Source organism: Carettochelys insculpta, chromosome 20 (genome assembly GCF_033958435.1).
Source record: "Carettochelys insculpta isolate YL-2023 chromosome 20, ASM3395843v1, whole genome shotgun sequence".
NCBI lineage: Eukaryota > Metazoa > Chordata > Testudines > Carettochelyidae > Carettochelys > Carettochelys insculpta.
In genome coordinates this window covers 20,927,177-20,952,511 of record NC_134156.1, presented here as the reverse complement: position 1 = coordinate 20,952,511, position 25,335 = coordinate 20,927,177, and the positions used below count along the sequence as shown (strand labels likewise).

The window sequence follows — 25,335 nt, the reverse complement described above, 5'->3', positions numbered from 1 at the left end:
ACCCAATGTGGCTGTTCCTAAGAATTCAGAGTTAGGTCAAATGTTGTAACAGTGCAGAGCAGATTAGCAACCAGATCAGGCCAGTCATCCATAAAGTGAGCCAAATAGGAAATTCGTTTTGTGATACAAATTTTGTCCAAAAATAACTATGGCAGAGAGAACCCAAGCTCATTGTACCTACAATCTAGCTCAGATGTGATCCCCAAAGCTTTCAGAGGTGAAAGATAATCTGATGTAACAGTTTCAACCTTTATACATGAAGGCACTGATCTTCCAAGCTGCACAGACATTGACACTTGGGAAAGAGGAATGTAAAAGACTCGCAGATCAGGGACGCACTCCCTTGCCCGGGTATAAATGACTCGGGAGGCACAGCAATCTTGTGGTGAGAGCACTGGCCTCGGACACCAGAGACCTGAGCTCTACTCTGAGTTCTACTAAAGGTTGACTGACCTTGGGAAGGTTGCGGGGCCTCCCAGTACCTCAGTCTCCCCATCTGTAAAATGGGAATTTTACTGACCTCCTTTGTAAAGCATCATATATGAATGAGATATTATTAGTTCTGAAGAGGCAAAGCAGTGGAGAGTCAGTTCCCTAAGCAGCGGGACTGACAGCCACCAGGGGCCCTGGGGGAAGGCGGGAGGAGGGCCTGGCTTCATGCCCTGGAAGGGGTGGATCCAAGTGCAGAAGGGGTGGGGCCTGAGGCAGTCAGCCCTTAGTGCCACTGGACCATGGTGGTGGGCTTCCCTTCTACAACCACCAGGAGCAGTGCTGCTGTAGCAGTTCAAAAGGGCCCGGATCTCAAGCCACTGCCTCTGCCAAATTAGCAGGGGACAGCCAGCGCACCAGGCCCCTGTGCATCTGCCCAACTTCCCCTCTACTCCCCCTTTCCCTGTTGGCGGGTCTGTCCCTGAGTGTTTACCCAATAATTGAAATCCAAGTGCTAATGATACCTTGCTTACCCTTTCTTTTAGACTCAACAACATTAAAAAAACGTATAAAACAAAGGACAAGAAAATAGAAGCTTTGAGAGGTATGAACAGTTTCCTAAACCTTTTTGTTCAGATTTTAACCAAAAATGAGCCGAATCCATTCTGAAATTTTAGGGCTGTTTTCTTATAGTGGGAAGTTAATACAGTAATTCTGCTTATCCATAGTTTAAACTGCTTAGGAAAATGTAAATCTAGAGCCATTGCAAATGGCTTCTTTGCACCATTTAACCCTTGTTAAATAAGAGACAAAAGTAAAAGCTATAAAAAAAGTTGAAATTAAAAGTTAGAAGAAATAAAGAAGCAAAAGTTTATTTCCGCCAGGACTGTCTGAAAGACTGTGCCAAAACCTAATTCGTGCAGCTGTTGTCACTGTATTTCTATCTCTACTAAAAATAAAAAGGAAGGAGCATTGCAGGAACAGAGTAGAGCATTTAAAATATTTTTAAAGTTCTTACTGCTTTCTCTCATCCTTCCATTGCACCCTATCTATTAACGTAATGAAAAACTTCTTGCCAGTGCGAACCTGGTTTCTGAAGATCTGACCCAGATTATGGGTCTGTATTCCTGACTTTGCTTGTTCCTGCATCAACAGAAATCATATTTCTTTAATTATCATGTTTGGCACCTAGATGGGCCCAAAGAAAGAAACAGGTAGGACTTACTTTACTTCACTCAGTTTAATCTCAACATAATTCTATTTTTATACCAGGTTTGTTCTTAAATATTTACGAAGGCCAGATCACGGCATTACTTGGTCATAGCGGCGCTGGAAAAACTACACTACTAAACATCCTAAGTGGACTTTCCCAGCCATCAGATGGTATGCCGGTACATTTCTAAGTGGAAAGGGACCAAGTGCTTGATTTCAAGTGTGCTTGGGTGAAAGAACAAAGGACTCATCCCCTTCGCTTTTGTGTTCAGGTTCTGCAACAATATACAATTACCAGCTATCAGACCTGGAGGATATGGAAGAAATTAGAGCCTTACTTGGGGTTTGTCCACAATTCAACGTTCAATTTGAAGTTTTAACAGTGAAAGAAAATTTGCAAGTTTTTGCGGAAATCAAAGGGATTCGGTCTATGGAGGTGGAGTTTGAGGTAAGTGTGGAGTCCCTAGGGTGAGGGGGGGACTTCTTTCACCACTACTTGTCACTTTCTTGTGCAAATTGTGTCATATCCCACTTGTCTAAGACCCTGAGGGTCAGTGGCAGGTCAGCTGTAGATTCACTCTCTGGCCACAGAAAGTCTAGCCTATGAGGTACAAAAGTATCACAGGCCAATGTGTCCGTTAAAAATGGGAGTGCCTGCAGAGCTCCCGGTAAAGGAGACATTAGTTGCTATTGTTTCTTTGTTTTGTGTTAGTTTCTAGGAGCCCCAGTGATGGATGAGCACCCAGGGCTGGATGAACGCAGAACAGCTGGCCCCTGTCCCAGAGCGCTTGGGGATAGATTATTCAAGAGATTTAGGCACCAACAGATACAGATAGGTGCTTGGGTACTTTTGAAAATCCCACTAGGGCCTATTTGCTGTTTTAGGATCCTAGATGCCTTTAAAAATCAGGCCCTGAGGCATGGGCAGAGGGTGAAGGCCTGGCTTAGGGAGGTAGGTCCCAGACTCGCCCCTTCCATGCCAACCACAGACCAGCCTCCACTGTGGCTACTGATCTCTGCCCTGCAACCCTAGTTCCATCCCTTATGACTGCTGCTTCCTCCTGCTGCCCAAGGGGGGTGTCCCAGCTCCCCTGTTTCTGGCTCCCAGAGTAACAGCAGCTCTAGCTTTCCCCTCCCCATCCCCAGCACCATACAGTTGGTGCCAACCCAGACCCCAGTGCCCCCCTCAGGTCCAGGAACATCCAGGCGGCCACGACCCCAGCTGGCTGGAGCCATGGTCCAGAACCAGTCCAGCACAGACAGCCCAGCTGGTGGGCAGGGGCCAAAGGTGGCACACTGTCAGCAGGGCCTGGCTGGTGGGGAGTGGATGCTGTCGTCAATTGGGGCGCAGAGCCCTAGAGAGACAGCTGCCTTGTTCCTCTTTCCCTAAGGCCAGGCCTGCACTGGTCAGCCCGGCAGCCGAAGTCGCAGTCTTCCCATACAGCTGAAGCCCCTCCCCTGGTTTTTGGGAAGGCTGTGCCTTACCTTGTCTGTATCACCTGCCACCCAGGCCCTGAGGGACAACTATGCCAGGAGAATACCTGGGACAGCAAGTCTAGGAGCCCAGGTTGAAACAGCAGTGCATACACTGATGCTCAGCATACAGCGGGGCTTCAAGACCCTCCCTTCTCATCGAGTTTCACCACCCAGGCTCTGGGGTGAGCCCAAGCGTCTATGCTCCCTTTTTCAGTCCTGCAGCAGGAGCCCAAGTCAGGGGACTGAGGCTCTGCACGGGCTGCACATGGTTGGTATTGCTTTGTCGCTCTACCCTAAGGGTCTACGACACCTTCTGAGTTTGCCCCCAGCAGGGAGGCAACACTGCTGTCCTTCCTGCGCTCTGTTGCCATGCCGGCAGAGGGGAAAGGAAGCCAGTCCACCCCCACGTGCTGCTCCAGCAAGAATGAGCCGGCCAGCTGGGGCACTTGGCTGCGGGAGGAGGTGTGGTGGCCTCCCAGGCTAGCACCCAGGATGCTAAGCAGCAGGCAGCCAGTCTGGGGCTGCCCCAGACCTGACGCTCTCCCCTCCCAGGCTCTTTAGGGGGGGCAGGGGGCTGAAGCTTCCCCATCCGTGAAAGTTGTACGGCGACGCTGTTTGCTGTTCCCCTTCGTCACTGTCAGGGAGTGAGGGCCACATGCCCAGTTTGCAGCAGTCCTTTCCTTCTGGCTGGGGAGAGCAGGGGCAGATGAGCTGTTTGCTTTGCTCTCGCTCCCTTCCAGGGATGAAGAGGGGAACAACAAGCAGCATCCCTGTTTAAATCTTGAGGGAGGGGCTTCAGCTCCCCCCTGCCCTGCCCAACCCCCCCTACACACACCAACCCTCTGCCTTGAGCCCTGTACACTTCATGCTTAAATTTCTTACAGATACCATCAAATCCATGCCCCTCCCCCGCAGCCTCCTGCGCTGAGCGCCCCCCCAGTGGGTGCTGTGATACGACAATACCTGTAAGACGTTTAAGTTGCTTTCACCCTTGTGTGCCAATGGCATTAATCGGGTACTAGAGAGTATTGTAATACCTTCACACCTCCATTCATTTGTAAATGGCAGCCGAGACACCATTCTAATTCTGACTGTGACATAGGCAGGGTTTAAATCAGAGAACTTGTCAAGTGACATCTGACCCTGCTTAAACAACGAGAAGTCCTGTGGCACCTTATAGACTGACGCATTTATTGGAGCATGAACTTTCATGGGCAAAGACCCACTTCCTCAGTTGCCTCTGACACATGACTTCCCATTGTTTTGGGGATACAGACTCACACAGCTACTCCTCCATTACTTTTCCCTGCTTAGTTTTTGCAGTAAGGCTGGAAGCGGAGAGGTTTCAGGAGTGATCTAGTTGAAAGTGACACTAGGACCTCTGGAGAGCAAGGCTGGCCCGGCTGCTATTAAATGAACACAGACCTCTTGTCATTTAACTCTGGCTTGCGTGCTTGCTTAATAAAGAGCTTACTACAATAATGTAAAAACTTGCTCTTGCTGCACCACAGTTTTCTAACAAACTACAGGGCAGCACCATTTAATAGGTACACTTTTTATTGTGTAACCCCTGTTATTCTGCAGCTGTTACTTACAAGGGTATTGTTTGGGACTGATGGTACCCAAAAGCCTAGACATATTGGTCCTTGGCATTTATTTCCTGTCATTTTCCAGGTGCAGAAAGTTTTGAAACTGCTGGATATTATCAACATTCAGGACACCCGAGCTAATAAACTGAGCGGTGGGCAAAAAAGAAAGTTGTCTCTTGGAATCGCCATATTAGGAGATCCACAGGTAAAAAGGAGTGGCCGTGCACAGCTGGCACATGCATGGTATATGTCTTTAAATGCATAATCCTGACAAGAATTGCATATGTGCTTATCTTTACACACTATGAGCACCCTAATGCCTACTGACATAAGCTAAGGCTAGGACTACAACAGGGTTTAAAAAAGAGCTAGATAAATCCATGGAGGTTAAGTCCATCAATGGTTATTAGGAAGGATAGAATCAATCATAGAATACTAGGACTGGAAGGAATCTCGAGAGGTCATCGAGTCCAGCACCTGCCCTCATGGCAGGACCAAGTACTGTCTAGACCATCACTGATAGACATTTATCTAACCTGTTCTTAAATATCTCCAGCGATGGAGATTCCACAACCTCCCTTGGCAATTTATTCCAGTGTTTGACCACCCTGACAGTTAGGAACTTTTTCCTAATGTCCAACCTAAACCTCCCGTGCTGCAGTTTAAGTCCATTGCCTCTTGTTCTACCCTCAGAGGCTAAAAAGAACAAGTTTTCTCCCTCCTCCTTATGACACCCTTTTAGATACCTGAAAACCGCTATCATGTCCCCCCTCAATCTTCTCTTTTCCAAACTAAACAAGCCCAAGTCTTTCAGCCTTTCATCATAGGTCATGTTCTCTAGACCTTTGATCATTCTCGTTGCTCTTTTCTGGATCCTTTCCAATTTCTCCACATCTGCCTTGAACTGCGGTGCCCAGAACCGGACACAATACTCCAGCTGAGACCTAACCAGTGCAGAGTACAGCAGAAGAATGACTTCTTGTGTCTTGTTCACAACACACCTGTTAATGCATCCCAGAATCATGTTTGCTTTTTTTTGCAACAGCATCACAATGTTGACTCATATTTAGCTTGTGGTCCACTATAACCCCTAGATCCCTTTCTGACATACTCCTTCCTAGACAGTCGCTTCGCATTCTGTATGTGTGAAACTGATTGTTCCTTCCTAAGTGGAACACCTTGCATTTGTCTTTATTAAACTTCATCCTGTTTATCTCAGACCATTTCTCCAATTAGTCCAGATCATTTTGAATTTTGACTCTATCCACCAAAGCAGCTGCAACCCCTTCTAGCCTGGTATCATCTGCAAACTCAATAAACCTACTTTCTATGCCAATATCTAAATCGTTGAAGAAGATATTGAACAGAACCGGTCCCAAAACAGACTCCTGTGGAACCCCACTTGTTATACCTTTCCAGCAGGATTTAGAACCATTAATAACTACTCTCTGAGTACTGTTATCCAGCCAGTTTTTCACCCACCTTATAAAAGCCCCATCTCAGTTGTATGTGCCTAGTTTATTGATAAGAATATCATGCGAGACCGTATCAGATGCCTTACTAAAGTCTAGGTATACCACATCCACCACTTCTCCCTTATCCACAAGGCTTGTTATCCTACCAAAGAAAGCTATCACATTGGTTTGACATGATTTGTTCTTTACAAATCCATACTGGCTGTTCCCTATCACCTTACCGCCTTCCAAATGTTTGCAGATGATTTTCTTAGTTACTTGCTCCATTATCTTTCCTGGCACAAAAGTTAAACTGACTGGTCGGTAGTTTCCTGTGTTGTTCTTATTCCCCTTTTTATACATGGCCACTATATTTGCCTTTTTTCCAGTCTTCTGGAATCTCTCCTGTCTCCCATCATTTTACAAATATGATAGATTAAAGGCTCAGATACCTGTTCTAGCAACTCCTTGAATATTCCAGCATGCATTTCATCAGGCCCTGGTGACTTGCAGACATCTAACTTTTCTAAGTGATCTTTAACTTTGTTCTTTTTTTTTTTCCTCTTCTAAACCTACCCCCTTCCCACTAGCATTCACTATGTTAGACATTCCTTCTTCAGACTTCTCGGTGAAGACCGAAATGAAGAAGTCATTAAGCATCTCTGCCATTTCCAAGTTTCCTGTTGTTGTTTCTCCATCCTCACTGAGCAATGGGCCTACCCTATGCTTGGTCTTCCTCTTGCTTCTAATGTATTTATAAAAAGTCGTCTTGTTTCCCTTTATGCCTGTAGCTAGTTTGAGCTCATTTTGTGTCTTTGCCTTTCTAATCTCACTCCTGCATTCCTGTGTTGTTTGCCTATATTTATCCTTTGTAATTTGTCCTAGTTTCCATTTTTTGTGTGATTCCTTTTTCTATTTTGAGATCATGCAAGATCTCCTGGTTAAGCCAAGGTGGTCTTTTGCCATATTTTCTCTCTTCCCTATGCAGCAGAAGAGCTTGCTTTTGGGCCCTTAATAATGTCTCTTTGAAAAACTGCCAACTCTCCTCAGTTGTTTCTCCCCTCGGTCTTGCTTCCCATGGAACCTTAAGTTGGTTAAGGAATGGTGTCCCTTTCCTCTGTTTGTCAGAGGCTGGTGATGGATGGAAGGAGAGAGATCACTTGATCATTTCCTGTTTGGTTCACTCCCTTTGGGGCACCTGGCATTGGCCACTATCAGCAGACAATACTGGGCTGGATGGACCTAGTATGGACATTCTTATGATAACAGTAGGACTCCTCCTAATGCACAAGTTAGGTATATAAGTCAGTCTTTGCAGGACTGAAACCATGAAAAGTACATTTTCCTGCCGTTAATTTATAAACACCTCAAAGAATGTGAGTGTCCAAGAAAATGACTGGAAAATACCTAAATGATTCCTAAATGTCAGCTGAAGTTGTCGTAACAAACAAGAGATTGAGGTTGAACCAATACCTTGTTTAGCTCAGACAAAAAGAGTAATTTTAAAAAAAAACAAGAAAACCAGTAAAAAATATGGACGTGCGGCTTGTCTCCACAGACACAGGATGGTTAAACTAAATGAATAAAGGTGTAAATTTGAAGCAGATTAGTCAAACCGTATTACATCTCTGTGTAGACGCTGTCATTCAAGTGGCCTTTAAGCCATTTTAATTCTGAGTAGCATGGACCAGACTGGCAGTTAGTGTGAATTCACTAACCCACTTCAAATCTCTATGTTTAGTTAATTCATTTTAACTTTCCTGAATGTTCCCACGGAAACAAGCCTGTAAGATTCATTCTGTTAACATCATCTGAAAAGAAAACTAAGAGGTTAAAACATCAAATCTATGCATGTATCTAAAAGTATTCCTTGTAACTGGATCTGAATCCAATATTGCCAACCCTGATTGTTTGAAAATCTTGAGTTGGGTCCCAAAACCCTCTGAATTTTATGTAAAAATCATGAGCTTTTAAAAAGTGGGGATTATATTTATTTTCTCACCAGTTTTGGGGCCAGTCAGATGCACACCTGTCATGTTTTCCAGCATTTGCTACACCCCAGAGGGACAGGCATTTTGTTAAAACATGATTAAAGGAGACGCTCATTCATTCTCTTGACTCCAGAAGCTGGTGAATAATGAGAGTGGACAAGTCAGCGAAGGTCTGATTTAATTCCTGTTTGCAGGTTTTGTTATTAGATGAGCCAACTGCCGGCTTGGACCCCCGTTCCAGACACTACGTGTGGTCCCTACTGAAAGAACGGAGAGCGGGTCGAGTGACTCTGTTCAGTACCCAATTCATGGATGAAGCTGATATCCTTGCTGGTGAGACCAGAATATCACATAATATAAGAAGATTTTATAAGTGGATGCAATGAGGTTTTTTGAGCAGAGGTTCCTTGTAGAACAGATTTTAATTGTACCAGGATTTCATCCTCCTTGTCTTTAAAGTTTTGACTCAGTTTTGACATCGCAAGGCTGGCCCTTCCAGGAGAGTTAAAATTCAATGCACTGCATTGAAGCAATTCCGGACTTTGTGTATCACTGAAGTTTCATTATACCCATCATCATATTGCTCCTTCTTTTGCAACAGTTTCTGACGTATTTCCCATGCACCCCATGTGCCTGAACTCCTCTTTAAAAGCCACTTGTGCTAGTAAATCATTCCCTTTACCTCTAACCTCTGCATGCCCATTCGTTCCTGAATTATCATTCTCTGTCTTGAAACCAATTGTTAAATAAGCATTCTATTACCTACTTATTAGAAGTTGTACTATAGATTTTTAATTTTATTAATGACTCAAGAAGAATTCATTCCAGCAAATGAGATCCACTCTGTACATTATTTTATTTTTCTCTCTCCTTAGACCGGAAAGCTTTTATCTCACATGGGAGAATAAAGTGTGTTGGATCCTCTCTATTTCTGAAGAAAAAATGGGGAATTGGATATCATTTAAGGTATTTAATTTTCAAATACTCCTCATCTTTCTAATTTGGAATCACAGTCATTATTTGATTCCTAGCAAGCAACAACTTGGGAGATGCAAATATAAATACCTCTGATTATAGCTTGACTGGAATGAGTAAATAAACTTAAAAATGCATTGAGAAGACTGTGTCAAAATATTCCTCCGTCCTGGCAAATGCAACATTTGTAGTTCAAGTTATGAAAACTGAATGTATTTTGTAGTTAATTTTATTTTTAAGGAGCTCAGATTTGAGCTCACCTTTCATCAGATGTAATGTCTCGGGTATTCAGGCTGTTTACAGCCAATTGCAGATTGAACCTCTCCAATCTGGAACTGTCTCATCTGACAACATGCATAATTCGGCATGATTTTAGTAAGCCAAACAACTTCTTATCATGGGTGTGGCCAAGTTTACCAGGGTCCTGTAAAGTTTGTTTACAGTTACCAGTCCTGGTTCTCAGTGTTTTGTGCTGTTATTTAGCTGTGATTTACCCCTAAATGTCTTCTAAGAGCCCACTAAGCAGTGGAAGTGTTTGGTAATGTGCTAGACAATTTTGACCTCCAGTGGTCTGGCAAATTCTCTTGTCTGGCACCGGTCAGGTTCTGAGGGTGCTGGATGAGAGAGGGCCAACATGTAATATTATTCCTATTATTGTGCTGACTTCCTAGAATCCTAGTAATTAAATGTTCTACAAGGTGGAAGTGATTCACTTCTTCAGGTACAACAGCTGTTGGCTCAGAAGGCACGCCGCTCAAAAATCCATCTTTCTTTTGGGTCTGATCCTCAAGTTCTGGTCATCTCTTTTATAAGATGCTTCACTGCGTTTCCTAACCACCGTGCAGGATAGGGCCCTTTGAAAGCCTTTTTTGGAGGGCGGGAGGAATATTTTCTGTGGATGCTCTGAAATCAGTTTGTTATTCCTCTCCACTTGTTTTATTACAATAGCAAGCACATGAGGTTGGTACTACACATGGAGTGTAACGAATTCTTCAATCCTTAGACAAAATTTCCACAGCAATTTTGTCTAAAGATGTGCTGCAGGAGTTGGATGTTATTCTGAAGGAAAGGCATTTGGGTTTGGCTCTCTTGGTACATGACACCATAAAGAAATACATATTGTTCTTGTTAAAATGTAAGCCTTTTGCCTCCTTAATTTACACAGAATGCACGTCAGTGAGCATTGTAACTCCGAGAGCATGATATCCCTGATCAGACAGTACATCCCTGACGCAACATTCACAGCACAGAGTGAAAATGAACTGAGTTATACGCTGCCCTTAGAAAATGTGGATAAATTTCCAGGTAATTACTTGTTGGCATAATCCAAAATCCACCGTGCATTGAATTATTCCCCTTTTTTCTACTAACGTTGCGACAGATTGTGTCTGACCCCTGAATTTCGTCAGGATGGTACCCTACTGATGTGGAACTACTTCATAAGGAATTTTTTCTTACGGGATTTTAGTCTTGGTATATATTTAAGATCAAAATAGGTGGTGTTCTTCTATGCACGTTAAAGTATACTGGGCAAGAGTTTTCTGTTAAAAGCATAGCATCCTAGGGCTGGAAGAGACCTCAAGAGATCATCTAGTCCAGCCCCCTGGAGGGTAACAATGAAGGGCTGGAAATATTGTAAGCATAGTCTCACTCATCTCATTTTGGCATTTACAGACCCAGCCCTAGCCAGAGTCTGAAAATGTACAAAAGTTCAAAATCACGTTAAACAAATGAATGGGGTGAACACAAGAAAATAATGAAAAATACTGGTTAGTGGGAAAGGAGGGGAAATTCCCACTGTAATGCACAAAATAATTGAGATTACAAGGGCAATTTCTCCACCTTTGATATTCGCAGAAATGGGACTTACCTCTTCCCCTGGTCCCATTAATGACAGGTGACTCCCCCACCCCTTTTTCCTTTCTACTACATCTCCCCATCCTTCTCCTCCCTACTCCGACCCTCCCTCCCCACCCCCCTGCACTATATAAACCCTGGATTCTCGTTATCTGCTACAAATCTGAAGAGGTGGGTCTTACCTACGAAAGCTCATTACCCAACAAATAAATTTGTTAGTCTGTAAGGTGCTAGAGGACTGCTTGCTCTTTTGTGAAGCAAGAGGACAGCGAGCTGAGCTCTAAGCAAAAGGACGGTGAGTTGCCTTCACAGATCGTTGCCAGGAACTCCTCCCATGCAGAAGAGGTAGCATGGGAGAATGCACAAAGGCGTCTGGAAATTTTAAAAGTGGACAATCCAAGTTGGTACCTGCCCACTTTCTGACAGAACAAAAGCAAATACCCGTGCCCTGCCTCCTCTCTGAAGTCCTGTCCTGCTCACTCCTTCCCCTCTTCCTTCATCGCACTCGCTTGCTCATTGTCACCGAACTTGAGAGTCCTTTTTTGACCAGATGTCCTGAACATCTGACACCCATAACACCTTGTATTTTTAGACTCTGAAGTGTATGTATTCGAATAAAACTTCAGTTTTTAACTTTAAAAAAGCAACAGCATTTTGTCCCACACCAGGACTGTCTAAAAACCAAGACCTGGAGATTTCTGTAAACTCATAGTTTTCATGCTTACCCTAGGCTTAGAAGTTAAGGTTAAATAATTCTGCTTTTAAATACTAAAGTGTCTGTCAGGAATTACTCTGGATTTATATTTGTACACCCAAAAACACATTTTAGCTCCAATACATTTTAATTTTCTTATGCCTTCAAGGCACATGTGTTCCTTCTGTCCTGCAGATCTCTTCCATGGGCTAGACAGTCACTCAGACCAGGGGATTATCAATTATGGTGTCACCATGACAACCCTGGAAGACGTCTTCCTGAAGCTGGAAGGTGAAGCAGCAGCTGATCAAGAAGGTAAAACACTGAGTCCAAACATACAATTTTCAGCCAAGGAAAATTATTTTAGATTAATCTTACCTTCTTTTTCTCCTGAACATAAATCCTTACCTTTTGCTTGTCTTCAGAGATAAACTGACTCTCTAAAATGCTTTGAATGGTTAACTCTACTTTTAAACATGACTAAAAAGCAGTTGGAAACGCACAGGTGTGAGAGCAAAGAAAGAGGACTTTTTTTTTTGTTTCTAGCTTGCTACCAAGCCTTACATGGATAATGAGATCAGTGCATCCGTAACTAGACAGGAGTTCAAATTTCAGAGAAGTCAGTAGCTTTTACTTCATTCTGAAACTTATTTTGCAAAGTCTTCCTGAACTGACTAGGAAAAAAGGATTGGATTAGCTTTCTTCAAATCCAGAACCTTAGAAACAGAGACAAAGCAGGCTGCTCCCTATGACAGAGAGACAGAACTTCACCTGTTTTGCCCTAGTCTGCCTCTGTGCAGACTCCCTGCTGGGAAGCCTCAATCCAACATTGTCTACGGAGCCTCTGGTCTGCAAGTTGGGCCAGGAAATCCTTAGAAGCTTTAGTGGTAGTTTTCGATTTAACTCGTTTTCCAAACACACCACAGGGGAGCAGGGAGGGAAAGGGGCGGTGTCTGTATTTTTTTAAAGTGACACCAGTTAACGATGAAATTCCAAACTAAACCAAAATAAACTTATTTTGTGAAACTGAAAAAACAACAGTACAAAGTCATCCTGTGGCACCTTATAGACTAACAGATTTGGTGGAGCATAAGCTTTCATGGGGATGCATTTGATGAAGCGGGTCTTTGCTCACGAAGGCTTATGTTCCAAAAATCTGTTAGGTGCCACAGGATGACTTCTTGCTGTTGTTTTTTCAATTTCAGAAAATATGTTTATTGTTTCTGGGTTTTATTCTAGAATAGTTTCTTGTTCTTCAGCTGTGTCTGATAAAACATTACACACTTAGAGCCTGCTCCTTGTAAAGACAAGGCAAATCTCTCATTGACTTTGGTGAGGCAGAATCAAGCATGTAGGACAATATGCTAACCAGAGGACATTGTGTGTTACAGTAAAAGCTTTGTTATCCAGGATGCATGTGGCATGTGGGTTGCCAGTTAATCAAACATGCCAATCATTCAAACTTTTTCATCAAACTCAAAAAATGTTAAAGAAATGAAATGTGTTGTGGGCGGTAGCTGGGGGTCATTCTTCCACTCTGCTCTGCGCTGGTTGGGCCTCGACTGGGGTGTTGTGTCCAGTTCTGAGTGCCGTGGTTCAGGAGGGATGTGGAGAGGTTAGGGGAGTCCAGGAGGAGAGCGACAGGGGTGATTGAGGGTCTGGGGAAAGTGACCTGTGCAGAAGGGCTGAAAGAATTGGGCTTGTTTGGTTTGGAGGGGAGAGGACTGGGGGGAGACATGGTGGCAGTTTTCGGGTATCTAGAAGGGGGTCGTAGGGAAGGGGGAGAAAACTTGTTCTTTTCGGACTCTGAGGATAGAACAAGAGGCAAGGGAGGTTTAAGTTGGATATTAGGAAAAAGTTCCTAACTGTCAGGGTGGTCAAACAGTGGAATAAATTGCCAAGGGAGGTTGTGGAATCTCTATCACTGGAGATATTTAAGAACAGGTTAGATAAGTGTCTATCAGGGATCGTTTAGACAGTACTTGGTCCTGCCATTGGGGCAGGGGGCTGGACTCGATAGCCTCTTGAGGTCCCTTCCAGTCCTAGTATTCTGTGATTCTGTGATTAACACTACACCTTTGAACACTGACTGTATACAGTACTGTAATTTACTGCTCCTTTACTGCCTCAGAGCCCTCAAACAAATTAGGGGGAGGGATAGCTCAGTGGTTTGAGCATTAGCCTGCTAAACATAGGGTTGTGAGCTCAATCCTTGAGGAGGCTTCCTAGGGATTAGGGCAAATAGATGTCAGGGATGGTCCTTGGTCCTGCCGAAAGGTCAGGGTACTGGACTAGATGACCTCCTGAGGTCCCTTCCAGTTATAGGAGATGTGTATCTCCAATTATTAGAAAGGAAAAAAAACTTCCACCAACCCTGGAAAATGATGCTGGGGAGTTATCAGAATTTTTCCAGTTAACTGAAGGGGCAATTGAATTGCCATCTGTGGCAGATGCCAGTTAACCAAGTTTTCTGGATATTAAAGCACTAGATAACAAAGATTTACTGTAGTTCTTAGTGACTCTGAGTCTCCGAGTCTCCAATACACCCTGTTACTTACACTTTGGCTATGTCTACACTAGCCCCTTCTTTTCCAAAGGGACATGGTAATGAGCAAGGTCGGAAGATGCTAATGAGGCACTGCCATGAATATGCAGTGCCTCATAAGTATAATGGTGGCTGTGACAATTAAAAAATGCCGCTTTTGAATCACATGCCACCCATGCAGACAGGGGCCTTTCGAAAGGACCCCCCCATCTTTGAAAGCCCCTTATTCCTAAAACCAAATAGGAATAAGGGGCTTTTCAAGACTGGGGGGTCCTTTCAAAAGGTCCCCATCTACACAGGCGGCATGCAATTTGAAAGCAGCACTTTCGAATTGCCGTGGTCACCGTTATGCTAATGAGGCACTGCATATTCATGGCAGCACCTCATTAGCATTTTCCAACCTTGCTCATTACCATGCTCCTTTTGAAAAGAAGGGGCTAGTGTAGACATAGCCTTTGTGTCTGTGTATTATACACGTTGCTATTGTTTTATTTGTTTATTTTTAGTTAGGACAGTGAGTCCAGCTGCTATTCTACAGCGTGTGCCTAACTCCTAGGAATTTTATTTCATGGAGACACGGCTTTCTGCGAATGATGAGCATTTCCTTTTGGAGGCTTCTCCATGCTGGTTTAAAAGGCTGTCTATATCCTCAAAGATCAGATTTAAACATGAAAATTCTGCTTGATACTTGACTTTGGGTGTACTTTGCTAAAGCAGATTAGTCAGTGCATAAGGATAGAAAAGAAACTTCATGAGTAGACAACTGGAATTGATCTCTGGGCACACAACTGCGGATGAGAGGTGGATTTTTCGGCTGTCCCTTCAAGGTCTGGAAGCGGTGGTGGGTAACCTGCTGTCCATGGGCCACGTGCGGCCTTCTAGGTCTCCACCTGCAGCACAAGGACCTCCAGCTGTCCTCCCCCTGGCACACCTCTTGGGCACCAGAGCCCCACATTCCCTGTGCCGTCTCTTCCCTCCCAGCAATTTCAGAGGGGCTGCAACTCACCTGATTCACGTTCCTTCCCTCCCAGAGTTGGAACACCGCAAACAGCTGATACACGACATTGCAGCTCTGTGAGGGAGGGGGAAGAGAGGGGATAGAGCACAAATCGGGTGATTCCCAGGCTCCAAAAGTGCTGGGAGGGAGTGCAGGGCTTGGGTGCCCCAGTGTATGAGAGAGGGGAGCACACAAGGAGGTTGCAGGGCTGCAGGCAGAACTCCAGTGGGCCGTGGGCTGCTGCAACCCACCAAGGTGAAGGTGGGCCACACATGCAGCCCACTCACTATTTGTGAGTGCCCATCCCTGTCCTAAAGTGTTTCTATTACTGGATACTCCCCCAAAAGTCCATCTTAGCTGAGATCTCTTCCCTTGTTGCAAACTAGAAGATAATTATTTTCAGCCTGCCACGTAGCCCTGACCAGTAGTTAATAATTTAGTATATTCTTGTTCCTGTCAATATTTCTGTTTTTATTACACATAAGAAACCTCGTCAAGGGGTTACAGTGAACTCTGAACTTGGAAGCAAGTATCAGAGGGGTAGCCGTGTTAGTCTGTATCTGCAAAAACAACAAGAAGTCTCGTGACACCTTACAGACCTGCAGTCTGTAATTGTCTATAAGGTGCCACAGGACTTCTTGTTGTTTCTGTACATGGAAAACTCTTTGTAGATTACAGTGTCTTCAGTGAGGAGCAGACAGAAGAGGAAAGAGACACCTTCTCTGCTGATGAAATGGAGCAAGGTCTCCTGTCACTTTCGGACATAGGAAAGGCGACTTTAAGTGGGACAGCCCTCTGGAGGCAGCAAGTCTGTGCCATGGCAAGAATTCACTTTTTAAAGCTAAAACACGAAGATAAAGCCCTGAGGTCCATGTAAGTACCAGCATGTCTGACTGGTTTAGGTGAAATGAATCTGTGGGACCATGTTTATAGCAATGGGATAGGATGGAAGTTTGGAGACCCACTTTCTCTCCCCTGGAATGTTCCTGGAACATTAGAAATAGTTCACTCACAACAGTGTTTGTAAATTACACATTTGCTCTAAATGATATGTGACATTGAAAGCTGATCTGCCCGGGTTCTAGCATTTCCTCCCTTGCCAAATCCAGCTACACAAAAGCTTGTCTGATTTTGCACCCTTGGCCTATTATGAGTTTATTACTGGGTGTTTTTTGCACTGAATGTTGTACAAAATTAAATGATTGATGTGATTATGGGCACTGATTGAAAGCCTGTATTCTTTCATAAATATTTTTTGAAATATCTTAATGGAGGGTCTTTAATAATAAAAGGGTCAAAAGTCTCATTTTTCTTGGGATTTTTAAAAAAGGAAATGTTTTAAAATATTAATGTTTTGTTTTTCTTCTTCCATATTTTTCCCTTTTCCCTTATTGTCAATGAATGCAAGAAAGAATGACATCCCTTTGGTCTTTCAGCCTTTTACTTTTTCCTATTTAGTGGAGCCAAAAGCCAGTTCGGGCCCCAGAGCAAGGTGGGAAGGGGGACTGGATCCATGCCCCAGAAGGGGTGGGGCCAAGGATGGAAGGGGTGTGGCCTAGGGCAGTCAGCTGTTAGTGGCACCCAGACTGCAGTGCTGGGTCTCTCCCAATCCCCTCACAGCCATACAGAACAGCACTGCCACAGCAGTTCTAAAGGGCCCAGAGCTCAAGCCGCAGCCACCGCTGAAGTAGCAGCAGCAGTAGCTGGAGCTGGGGGCCCCTGTGAAATGCCCAGCCCCTGTGCAACTAACCCTTCTCCCTCTCCCCCCATTGACAGTCCGCTGGCAGGCTTGTTCCTGTTTGGTTTCTTTAATCTGTACATTTTCAAAACTTCTCCAACTTTGGAAAAACTCTGTCACTTTTCCAACTTTTTGAAGTCGTGAAAAGTTAGAATTGAAAAAGAGAAAAGGGAGAACAAACAACCCTAGCTATTCATTCTACCCTAACTATCCATTCTGTCCTATTCAGTGCCATCATTTTGTTTTAAAATGGAATAGGTCAAATGAAGAAACAAAGAATTCAAAATTTAGAAAAACATTGACTTTCAAAAAAGGCAATTAAATACAATCTTTTAATTTAATTTAGTGGGTATATATGTCTTGTCCAAGTCATTGTTTTCAATTAAACTCATTTTTCCAGCAGAAAATCTTATTGTAAAAAAATTCAATAAGCTCCTTGGTTATTACAATTAGTGCAGGTTGAAAGAGTTCCTTGGATCTCTAACCCTTCTCCTCCCACCGACATCGTCACTTTGGTCCCTTCCAAGGAGCGGTTGGGCCATGGTTGACACATGTCAATGCTGGGGGTGGATGGGTCTCTGGAATTCCATCTTTCTTACCATCTCCCGCCATAGGGGTTGTCTACTTCTGAGGTTCCCTGTACCGTGTATGCTGCTGCTACAGCTTTGGTAGTGGTGTCAGCCCAGTATTTGATTAGGGTGTTCATGTTGGCTTGCTATTTTTTACACACTATCATGATTTTCCTGAGGGCCATAAGTAAGGTGACCATATCTCCCTGTCCCAAATACAGGATAGGGAGATATGAGGGGCAGGGGCGGCTCCTTCCAGCTCCACCCAGCCCCCCGTAGCAGTCACCAGCCCACCCTGGGAGCCCCGGAGAAACGGCAGCTGCCAGCCCACCCCAGGGAAGCCGCAGGGATGCAGCAGCTGCCCACGGTCTCACTGCTTCCCTGAGGCTGGGGAAGTGACTCCCGCCTGTGCAGCCGCTGGTGGGAAAGGTCGGGGGGATGGCCCAAATACGGGACAATTAGTCCTTTTTAAAAAATAAGTAGGGATGCTTTTTGGTGTCCCAAATATGGGATTGCCCTGCCTCATACAGGACAAATGGTCACCCTAGCTATAAGCAATAGACTGCAAATGGTGATTTACAGAAGTTTCTCTCTCAGCCAAACCAGAATGCAATTTGAGGGGTCAAAGAAAAGACACTTCCCTAACCCTTTTGCTTTCTTCCTACTGACATTTTTAAGGCCTGCACATACAATGGAGCTGGTCCAGCTTTTCAGAATAAAGTGCCTAGATTAAAAGTAAATAAATAAAAAGGCCCTACCTTAGCTAATGGCATTGTGAGGCTAAGCAGAGCCTGTGTGGCGTGGATAGGATAGAGTTCTAGCCCCAGTGCCCTGCAAGTGAGATTTCAGTGGTGATTATGTCTGTTATTTGTTAACACATGGGTCCTAATTACACAACTATTTTCTGACATGTCCAAGCCTGTTTTCATTCAAGCAAATTTTGCATTGTAGGAGTTCAGAAAGGGCCTTATTAACAGCAGTGTTGTGAGGAACACGTTTCTCTCCTGCACAAATTTCCTGTATTATTCAGAGCAGAGAATAGCTCAGTGGTTAGAACACAGGGTTTGTAAACCAGGGGTTGTGAAAGCAATGCTTGTTGGGACCTCAAATGACTTTTCTGAGGACCCTTCCCAAGGAAGTGGGGCAGATTAGATAAACATCTGTCAAGGAGGGTGATAAGTCCTGCCATGAGGGCAGGAGACTGGACTTCATGACCTCTCAAGGTCCCTTCCAGTTCTATGAGTCTGGAAACTTTTTTTTCTTAATACAAAATATTAGATAACCTAAATATATCTGAGTTACTACCAGCTTCCCACATGCAAAATGTCTTGTCTCCAGAATAATTTGTGATCTGTTTTCCCATCTAGATTACTGCTGTGTGGACTTTTTATGCTGCCAATAGCTATTCAGTTTATCATCCTTGGCTCATGGGTGCAATTTAATTCTTGCGAGCTGTCCTCTGGTCTGTATTTTTATCCTTCTGGAAAACTATCTTCCAAGGAAGTCACAAGCCTCCTAGTTCTCAATGAAACAGGTGAGAGAGACAAAAACAGAAGAGCCAGGTTGATTCCCCCCTTCTCCCCCACTGCTGTTTTTAGCCTGGCAAGAAAATTTGATGAAGGGGTGAATATTGGTTAGCAAGTGTCATAGAAGGCAATGCAGGGCTCAGCCAGGAGAGCAAGCCTAAAAGCATTACTGAGCAGAGTCATCTGGAGGTGGTGTAAAGAAGCTCATATTTGACACAAAGCTGAATGAGAAGCAGAAGAAAGATCTAAAGAAACGAATGACATTGTTGGGTCACCAATCCTGAGCATTCAAAAATCAGAAGCCACCCTTCAAAAACTCATATGACTTCCATAAAAAAAACCACTTTTTTTTTGTTTAACATATGTATTAAATTATTTTTTATTTGCCTTTAGGGTACATTTGCTTAATGTTTCCAAGTTTTTCACAGAAAACCTGAGGGCTAACTTTCTTTTTTTTTTTTTTAAATGACTGCGGCTTTAATAACAGCTGCCGGTATTGTGAAACTAGTGATAAAATTGTGAGAGGAGGCCACCTTGATGTTGCAGTACTTGAAAATATTAGGAGGCCCTGTATGAGAGAGGATGAAGGTGGAAAAAAACCCCAGAGATTAGTCAAGGAAGAGCTGGACAGACACCCAAGTGGGGGGAAAAAACAGATTGGAAGGGGGGCTGAGTTGGCGAAGAAGTCCATGCATGGGCTGTTGACTGTGCCTTGGAAGAGGGGATGGTAGCTGAAAAGGCAGCGGAGGGACAATTTTTTGAGGGCTGACCAGATTGTGCTTATGCTGTGAGGAGAAGGAACAATGGGTTTGAGAAAAAGGAAGAGCATGTGAGCACTGTGGTAATGAAAGCAAGGAAGTGAGACCATGGAATAAATAAATCAATGACAGGAGAGAAGGTGTTAGGGAGAGATGCAGACAAGGTAGCAGAGGAGGATGACTAACAGCCTGTTAGCAAAAATTAATAAGAGCTGAAAAAGAGTAAAAATAGGGAAGAATTTAGGGCAGTAAATGAAATGTACAGAAAATCAGGAGGGTAGTGAGTCAATTCATGATATAAAAGTGCGGCAGCAGCAAATCAACTCTGGAGAAAAAAACCACAGATGGTTATATAACTGGTGTGTGACTGCAATAGAATTGTTTTTATTATAATTGCTTTAGTTCTGCTTATCAAGTAGGGACTTGGTCAAAGACCCTAGGAGAACTTTTATTGTTGAAAAAGCTTTAAAGATAGTGATTTCTCCTGATCCCTTCCTACCAGGTTCAACCATTCAGGATCTAATCCACGCTCTGGAAACTCAGAACATAATGCTGGAAATAGCAAGTGGGAAAAATATCACACAGAAGCTAATACATAGAGGGGCTATCCAAGTATCCCGTGAGCACCAGGTAGTTTGTTTCCTTTTCCTCTTCAATAATGTACCAAGAGGTCGAGGGAGATTCTGTGGAGTGTGGGATTAGCACCAAAGACATGAAGATCAGTCATAAACCAAAGTGAAATACACACAATTACAAAATAAACAAAAAACACCTGAAAACTTAATTCAGATGTGTCCAGATTGTGGATATCATCCCTCTAGAAGAAAAGGGGCATGGGATGACGTGCCCCCACTTCCCAACACATGGGGAAGGCAGGCTAGTTAAACCACTTGGTTCTTCTTCTTGAACTTGAGGAGGACTGGGTAGAACTCTGTAACCCAGGCACCTTCTGGGGTGGTGTCAGGTCCCAGCTAATAATGAGTCTGATCTACAACCATAGCTACTAGCCAGGTGGCCTTTGGCTCATGCAGTAGTTTGGGGTGAGCAAACTTTTTTGGTCAGGCCCCACTCTTCCTCCCTGCAATTAGCGGGGGAACCTCCCCTCCCCCAACCTGTCTAATGTAATCCAAACTGATGGAAATTTCTGTTATGTTCATATGAAAATAAAAAAAGAAAGAAAACCCCAGTTGGCACATGTAAGAAAATGTCTGTAGAATATCAAAACTTCATTAATTAGTAGATAAATGAGAATGCACAGAAATAAAAACACTAGTAACAGAGAGGAAGCCGTGCTAGTCTATATACTATTTTGCTAGTCTTTAAAGTGCTACTTGACTGCTTTTTGTTTTGATATTTCAACATTGTTAATGAGATGAAGGAACCTGAAATCCAGCCAATCATACTGCATCCCTTTTGTGAAATTTCACAGCCCCTTGAGGAGGTCTGCCCCCCACAGTACACACTCCTGCAGTGAAAGCTCATGTTTTAAGCGACAGAGGACCCAGGCTGGGTTCTGCTCACAGTCCACCAGGCTCTGTTGGTGTTCAGAGTGGGGGCTCAACTGAGATTTCCAACGGGAAGGCTCTGAAGCTCAGGACATGCTTCCTCAGCTAGAGGAAGTGGGTAATGCACACACCACACCATCCCATCTAATGACACCGAGGCCACTTACAAATAGCCTAAGTTACTATCCAGCCTTTCCTTTAGACAGGACAGTACATCGCCCCCAGAAGGTGTGTGGCTTACATACTTCCCGTATCTGGTGACTGGCAGAGGCTGGAGAGTAGACTCATTATTCTCTTTGTAAGTGGTGTCAGTTCTATCAGATGGGACAGTACTCCACCCCCAGAAGGCATGTGGGTTACAGCTACATAGGCACACAGCCCTGCTCCTTCTAAGTTTTTCTGTCCATGGGCAGAATAAATTTTGTGCACTGAGGTATGTGCAGATGTACACCACCAGTAGAAACACAATCAGCTGGGGGGGCACCTGAGTCTTTGCTGGGTGGCTATGCAAGTGCTCAGCTTACAGGGAACACTGGTGCACAGTGACATGACACCAGGGACACGCCAGTCACAACACATTCCCTCCTCAAACCAGTCAGGAGAGCAGAAACGAGGCTGTGGATTCACCCTCCCCCTTCAGAGGTGGCTCAAACACACACAGCTTTTTCCATAGGGCAGATCACAGACTGATGATCTAAGCTGTCACATATTGAATAAAATACGCACTTTTGTAGGTAAAAAGATGGGCTTATATTTAGCCAGGAAGGGCCTGATTTTTGAGCTGAGTCATGTGGCACACTCTATTTTGTGGCTGCAATTTTACACTATCAGTAAATTGAGGATTGATTTAATGTATTGATCTTCAAAACCAGGAGTGGTCTCTGGCATTTACCCTAAAATGAATCGGCACTTTCTTTTACATGCAAAACAATCTGACGATGTATGACTGTGACAGATACTGCAAACACAGGTAGTATTCTTTTACAGAGAGTGGCTTTCACATAATGAATATTATCTGTGTCTTTTGCTCTGTCCTCGAAAACATTAGATGGGTGGTAGAATAATTATTGACTTCGTGTCAATGTATGCTAGATGGATTTGCCTCTCACCTGGGCAGGATTTCCTGGGGGCTCTGGATCATTAAGGTTGTATCTGCTACAGGGATTTTAAAAATCACAGCTGCTTGGGTCAGTTCATTTAGGCTTGTGAGGGGTTGGGCTCGGCAGCTGATCAGTGGGTGCATAGAGCCTCCGGCTCTGATTAGAGCCTGAGCTTTTGGATCCTGCGAGAGGTGAGAGTCCCAGATTTCAGGGTCCAGCCCTGCATCCCAAGACCTGTGAGCTCAAGTCAACTGACCTAGGTCAGGTGCATCTATGCTGGGGTCTTTTATCCCCTTGTAGAGGTGATGAATGAAAAATACCAGCATTGATTATGCAGATACCCAACCTTAGAAATAAGGGTCTTCCCACAACCAAGAAAGGCGAAAGCAGCAGTTTTTAACCTGATACAGCAGAGCCAGGAAACATAGCACCTGGGGTTTGAAAGAGCTGCCTTGAATTGACAAAGACGGCAGTGAATTGTGTTTAAGGATTGGAAGGACTGGAATCTGCTGGGGTCTTCATAGGAGTGATGTAGTGGTGCACAGTGGTAAATCTGCATAATTTATAGTCTTTATGGGATTAAAATGAGGGACATTTCACTGTTGAGTCTTTGTCCATATGCTTGCTAGGTAAGCCAGACCTGAACTCAGACACATTGACTAGTCTCCTGTGAGTACAAGCTAACCTATCTTGGCTCAATTTTAGCAGGTTAATTTGTAGCCTAGATTCCTGCCAACATAGAGACAAAACAAGCTCAGGAATTCCTAGATCCACCTTGAAGTAAAATTAGGATGGATGTGTGTTTGTGTGCAAAGTGTGTGAATGCACTGCCCCCCATATCTGGTTTGTCTCCCTTCCTCCTTGGTGTGCTGTGCATGGGGAGCCCCCAGGGCATGATGGGGGAACCCAAGGCAACCTGGAATCTGTAGTTTCTTGGCCAGCTCTCAGATCAGGGAAGGGACTACATTTCCCAGCATGCTCTTGGCCACAAGCAACACAAAAGTGAGGGATACAAATATTTTGGAATGTTGTTTTTCACTTACTATATTACAGAGAGATTCCAGAGGGTAATCTCTATAAAACCCTTATTACTAGATAATTTTTAGTGCAGCAAAACCATTTGCCCAATCACCGTTGCCACTCAAATTTTTCATTAACCTCTTTTATGCACAGTCATTGCATGACTACTTTGAGCTCCTTCATATTTAAAAAAATTGCTGTCCCATTTACAAAAACAAAACAAATCACACCCCTGCAAAAAAAAAGAAAAGAAAAGAAAGAAAGAAAGAAAGTTCTGTGTGTGGGCCAGAAAGTAGTCTCTGAGCAGGAAAATAAGCCATCACAAATAGTTTTCCTGATGCTTGCTCCATTAGAGAACACCTTTGAGTTTGTGCCCTGTCTCACTTTTCTTCAGCACTACAAGTTTACAGTTATGTGCAACATAGAAGCCATCAACTGCTTTCCCGTGCTGGTGAACATCATTAGCAATGCTTTGCTGCGAACCTTCAATTCCACTGCACGCATTCGAATCTGGAGTCATCCATTTTTTAATGTAAGCATCAGCACTTCATTGCCAGAAATGCTTTGCATGCGTAGGGTTGGGGAAGAGGAATTTAATGGCTCAACATGTGGTCAGTCAATTTTGTTTCATCTTGTTATATATAAGGTTCATATTTATTAGTAATATAAATATCAACCCTGTTTTACTAGCACAGCTGGGCCTGCATGTACCAGTGGCAATTTTGGCTCATATCTTTTTGCTGTAAAAACAAACAAAACCAAAAAATTTGGACCATAGCCTGTGGATAAGGAGAGCCATCTCTGGATGTTCATTGACCTTCCCTAGTCATGAATCATGTAGCACTTCTCTTCTGGTAGCCTCTTTCTCATCTCTGTTCTTCTGGTATTGGATAGGTAAGGACAGAAAGCAGGGATGAGGTACAGGACAGAAGAGACTACAGAAGAGGGCATAAGGACCCCTGTACAGCATGGTGTTTCAGCCATACATCTGAGAGAATGGAGAGCCAAGTTCAAATCCCTGTCCAACATCAGGCAGAAAGTGGAATCAAAGCAGCTCTCCCTTATCTCAGAGGAGTGCCCCAATCACTGAACTAAAAGGGGCAAGTGAATGTGACTTGTTCTCCTATTCGACCTCCTCAGTTGTATCTCTAGACTCTTAAAAATGCCTGGAAATAAAATGCATCAAGTGGAATGAAATGTGTCCTTCAACCTGAAACTAACATTTTTGGATTTGTTGGAATCTTTCCAAATGTTCAGTTGATTTGGCCCGAACCAAATATTTTTTTCCAAATTTTTCAGAACTCCGAGCAAACAAACAAACAAAAACAAAGCCCTGAAACTATGTGCCCTGCTTGAGTTGTGATATCCAGATTAATACAATGTAGATGTTTTCTTTGGAATTTTTTTACCTGCAGGTGAATCATCCAGGAGCAAGGGATTATTTTATACTTTCCTCTATGTTTCTCTTGCTGGCTTTACTTCCTGGTTTCCCACCTCACTTTGCAATGAACAGCATACAAGATTATAAGGTAAAATCCTTGAATTTTATCAGACATTGTATAAGTGGAAGAGATCGATATAAGGATCTCAGTTTCAATACAGCATTTGATTTGGGATGTCACATTGTACAGCGGTTTGGAGTGTTCACAGGAGAGTCCAAAATACTAAAAGGCTTGGAAAACTACCGATGATGAGAAGACATGATCAGTCTAGAGCAGGGGTCAGCAAGTTTTCTGAGGCGAAGTGCCGAAATTTGACCATTTGACCTCTATGTACCGTCCGAGTGCCAGTGGTACTTTTAAAGGTCATGAACAGTCTTATTTAAAACAGCTTCATTTAATAAATACATTCAGATGCAGAGCTTTATGGTTGAGGTGGTGGTTGGTAGCATTAGTTGGCC

The 25,335-nt window shown here is 43.8% G+C and overlaps 1 protein-coding gene across 2 annotated transcripts in view; it reads left to right on the top strand.

Moving 5' to 3' along the window:
* LOC142023714 (ATP-binding cassette sub-family A member 9-like) overlaps window positions 1–25,335 on the top strand; it is a 79,740-nt gene that overhangs the window by 29,832 nt on the left and 24,573 nt on the right. Inside the window, exons 11-23 of one of the 2 annotated variants that reach the window (XM_075014964.1) lie at window positions 975–1,033; window positions 1,702–1,812; window positions 1,914–2,089; window positions 4,792–4,911; window positions 8,346–8,484; window positions 9,027–9,117; window positions 10,292–10,431; window positions 11,873–11,992; window positions 15,891–16,092; window positions 18,894–19,060; window positions 20,313–20,440; window positions 23,830–23,967; window positions 24,851–24,964. In XM_075014964.1, the coding sequence (XP_074871065.1) occupies window positions 975–1,033; window positions 1,702–1,812; window positions 1,914–2,089; window positions 4,792–4,911; window positions 8,346–8,484; window positions 9,027–9,117; window positions 10,292–10,431; window positions 11,873–11,992; window positions 15,891–16,092; window positions 18,894–19,060; window positions 20,313–20,440; window positions 23,830–23,967; window positions 24,851–24,964 (1,705 nt within the window). Of the gene's footprint in view, window positions 1–974; window positions 1,034–1,701; window positions 1,813–1,913; window positions 2,090–4,791; window positions 4,912–8,345; window positions 8,485–9,026; window positions 9,118–10,291; window positions 10,432–11,872; window positions 11,993–15,890; window positions 16,093–18,893; window positions 19,061–20,312; window positions 20,444–23,829; window positions 23,968–24,850; window positions 24,965–25,335 lie in introns of both variants that reach the window. The other variant, XM_075014963.1, reaches the window with a different exon arrangement.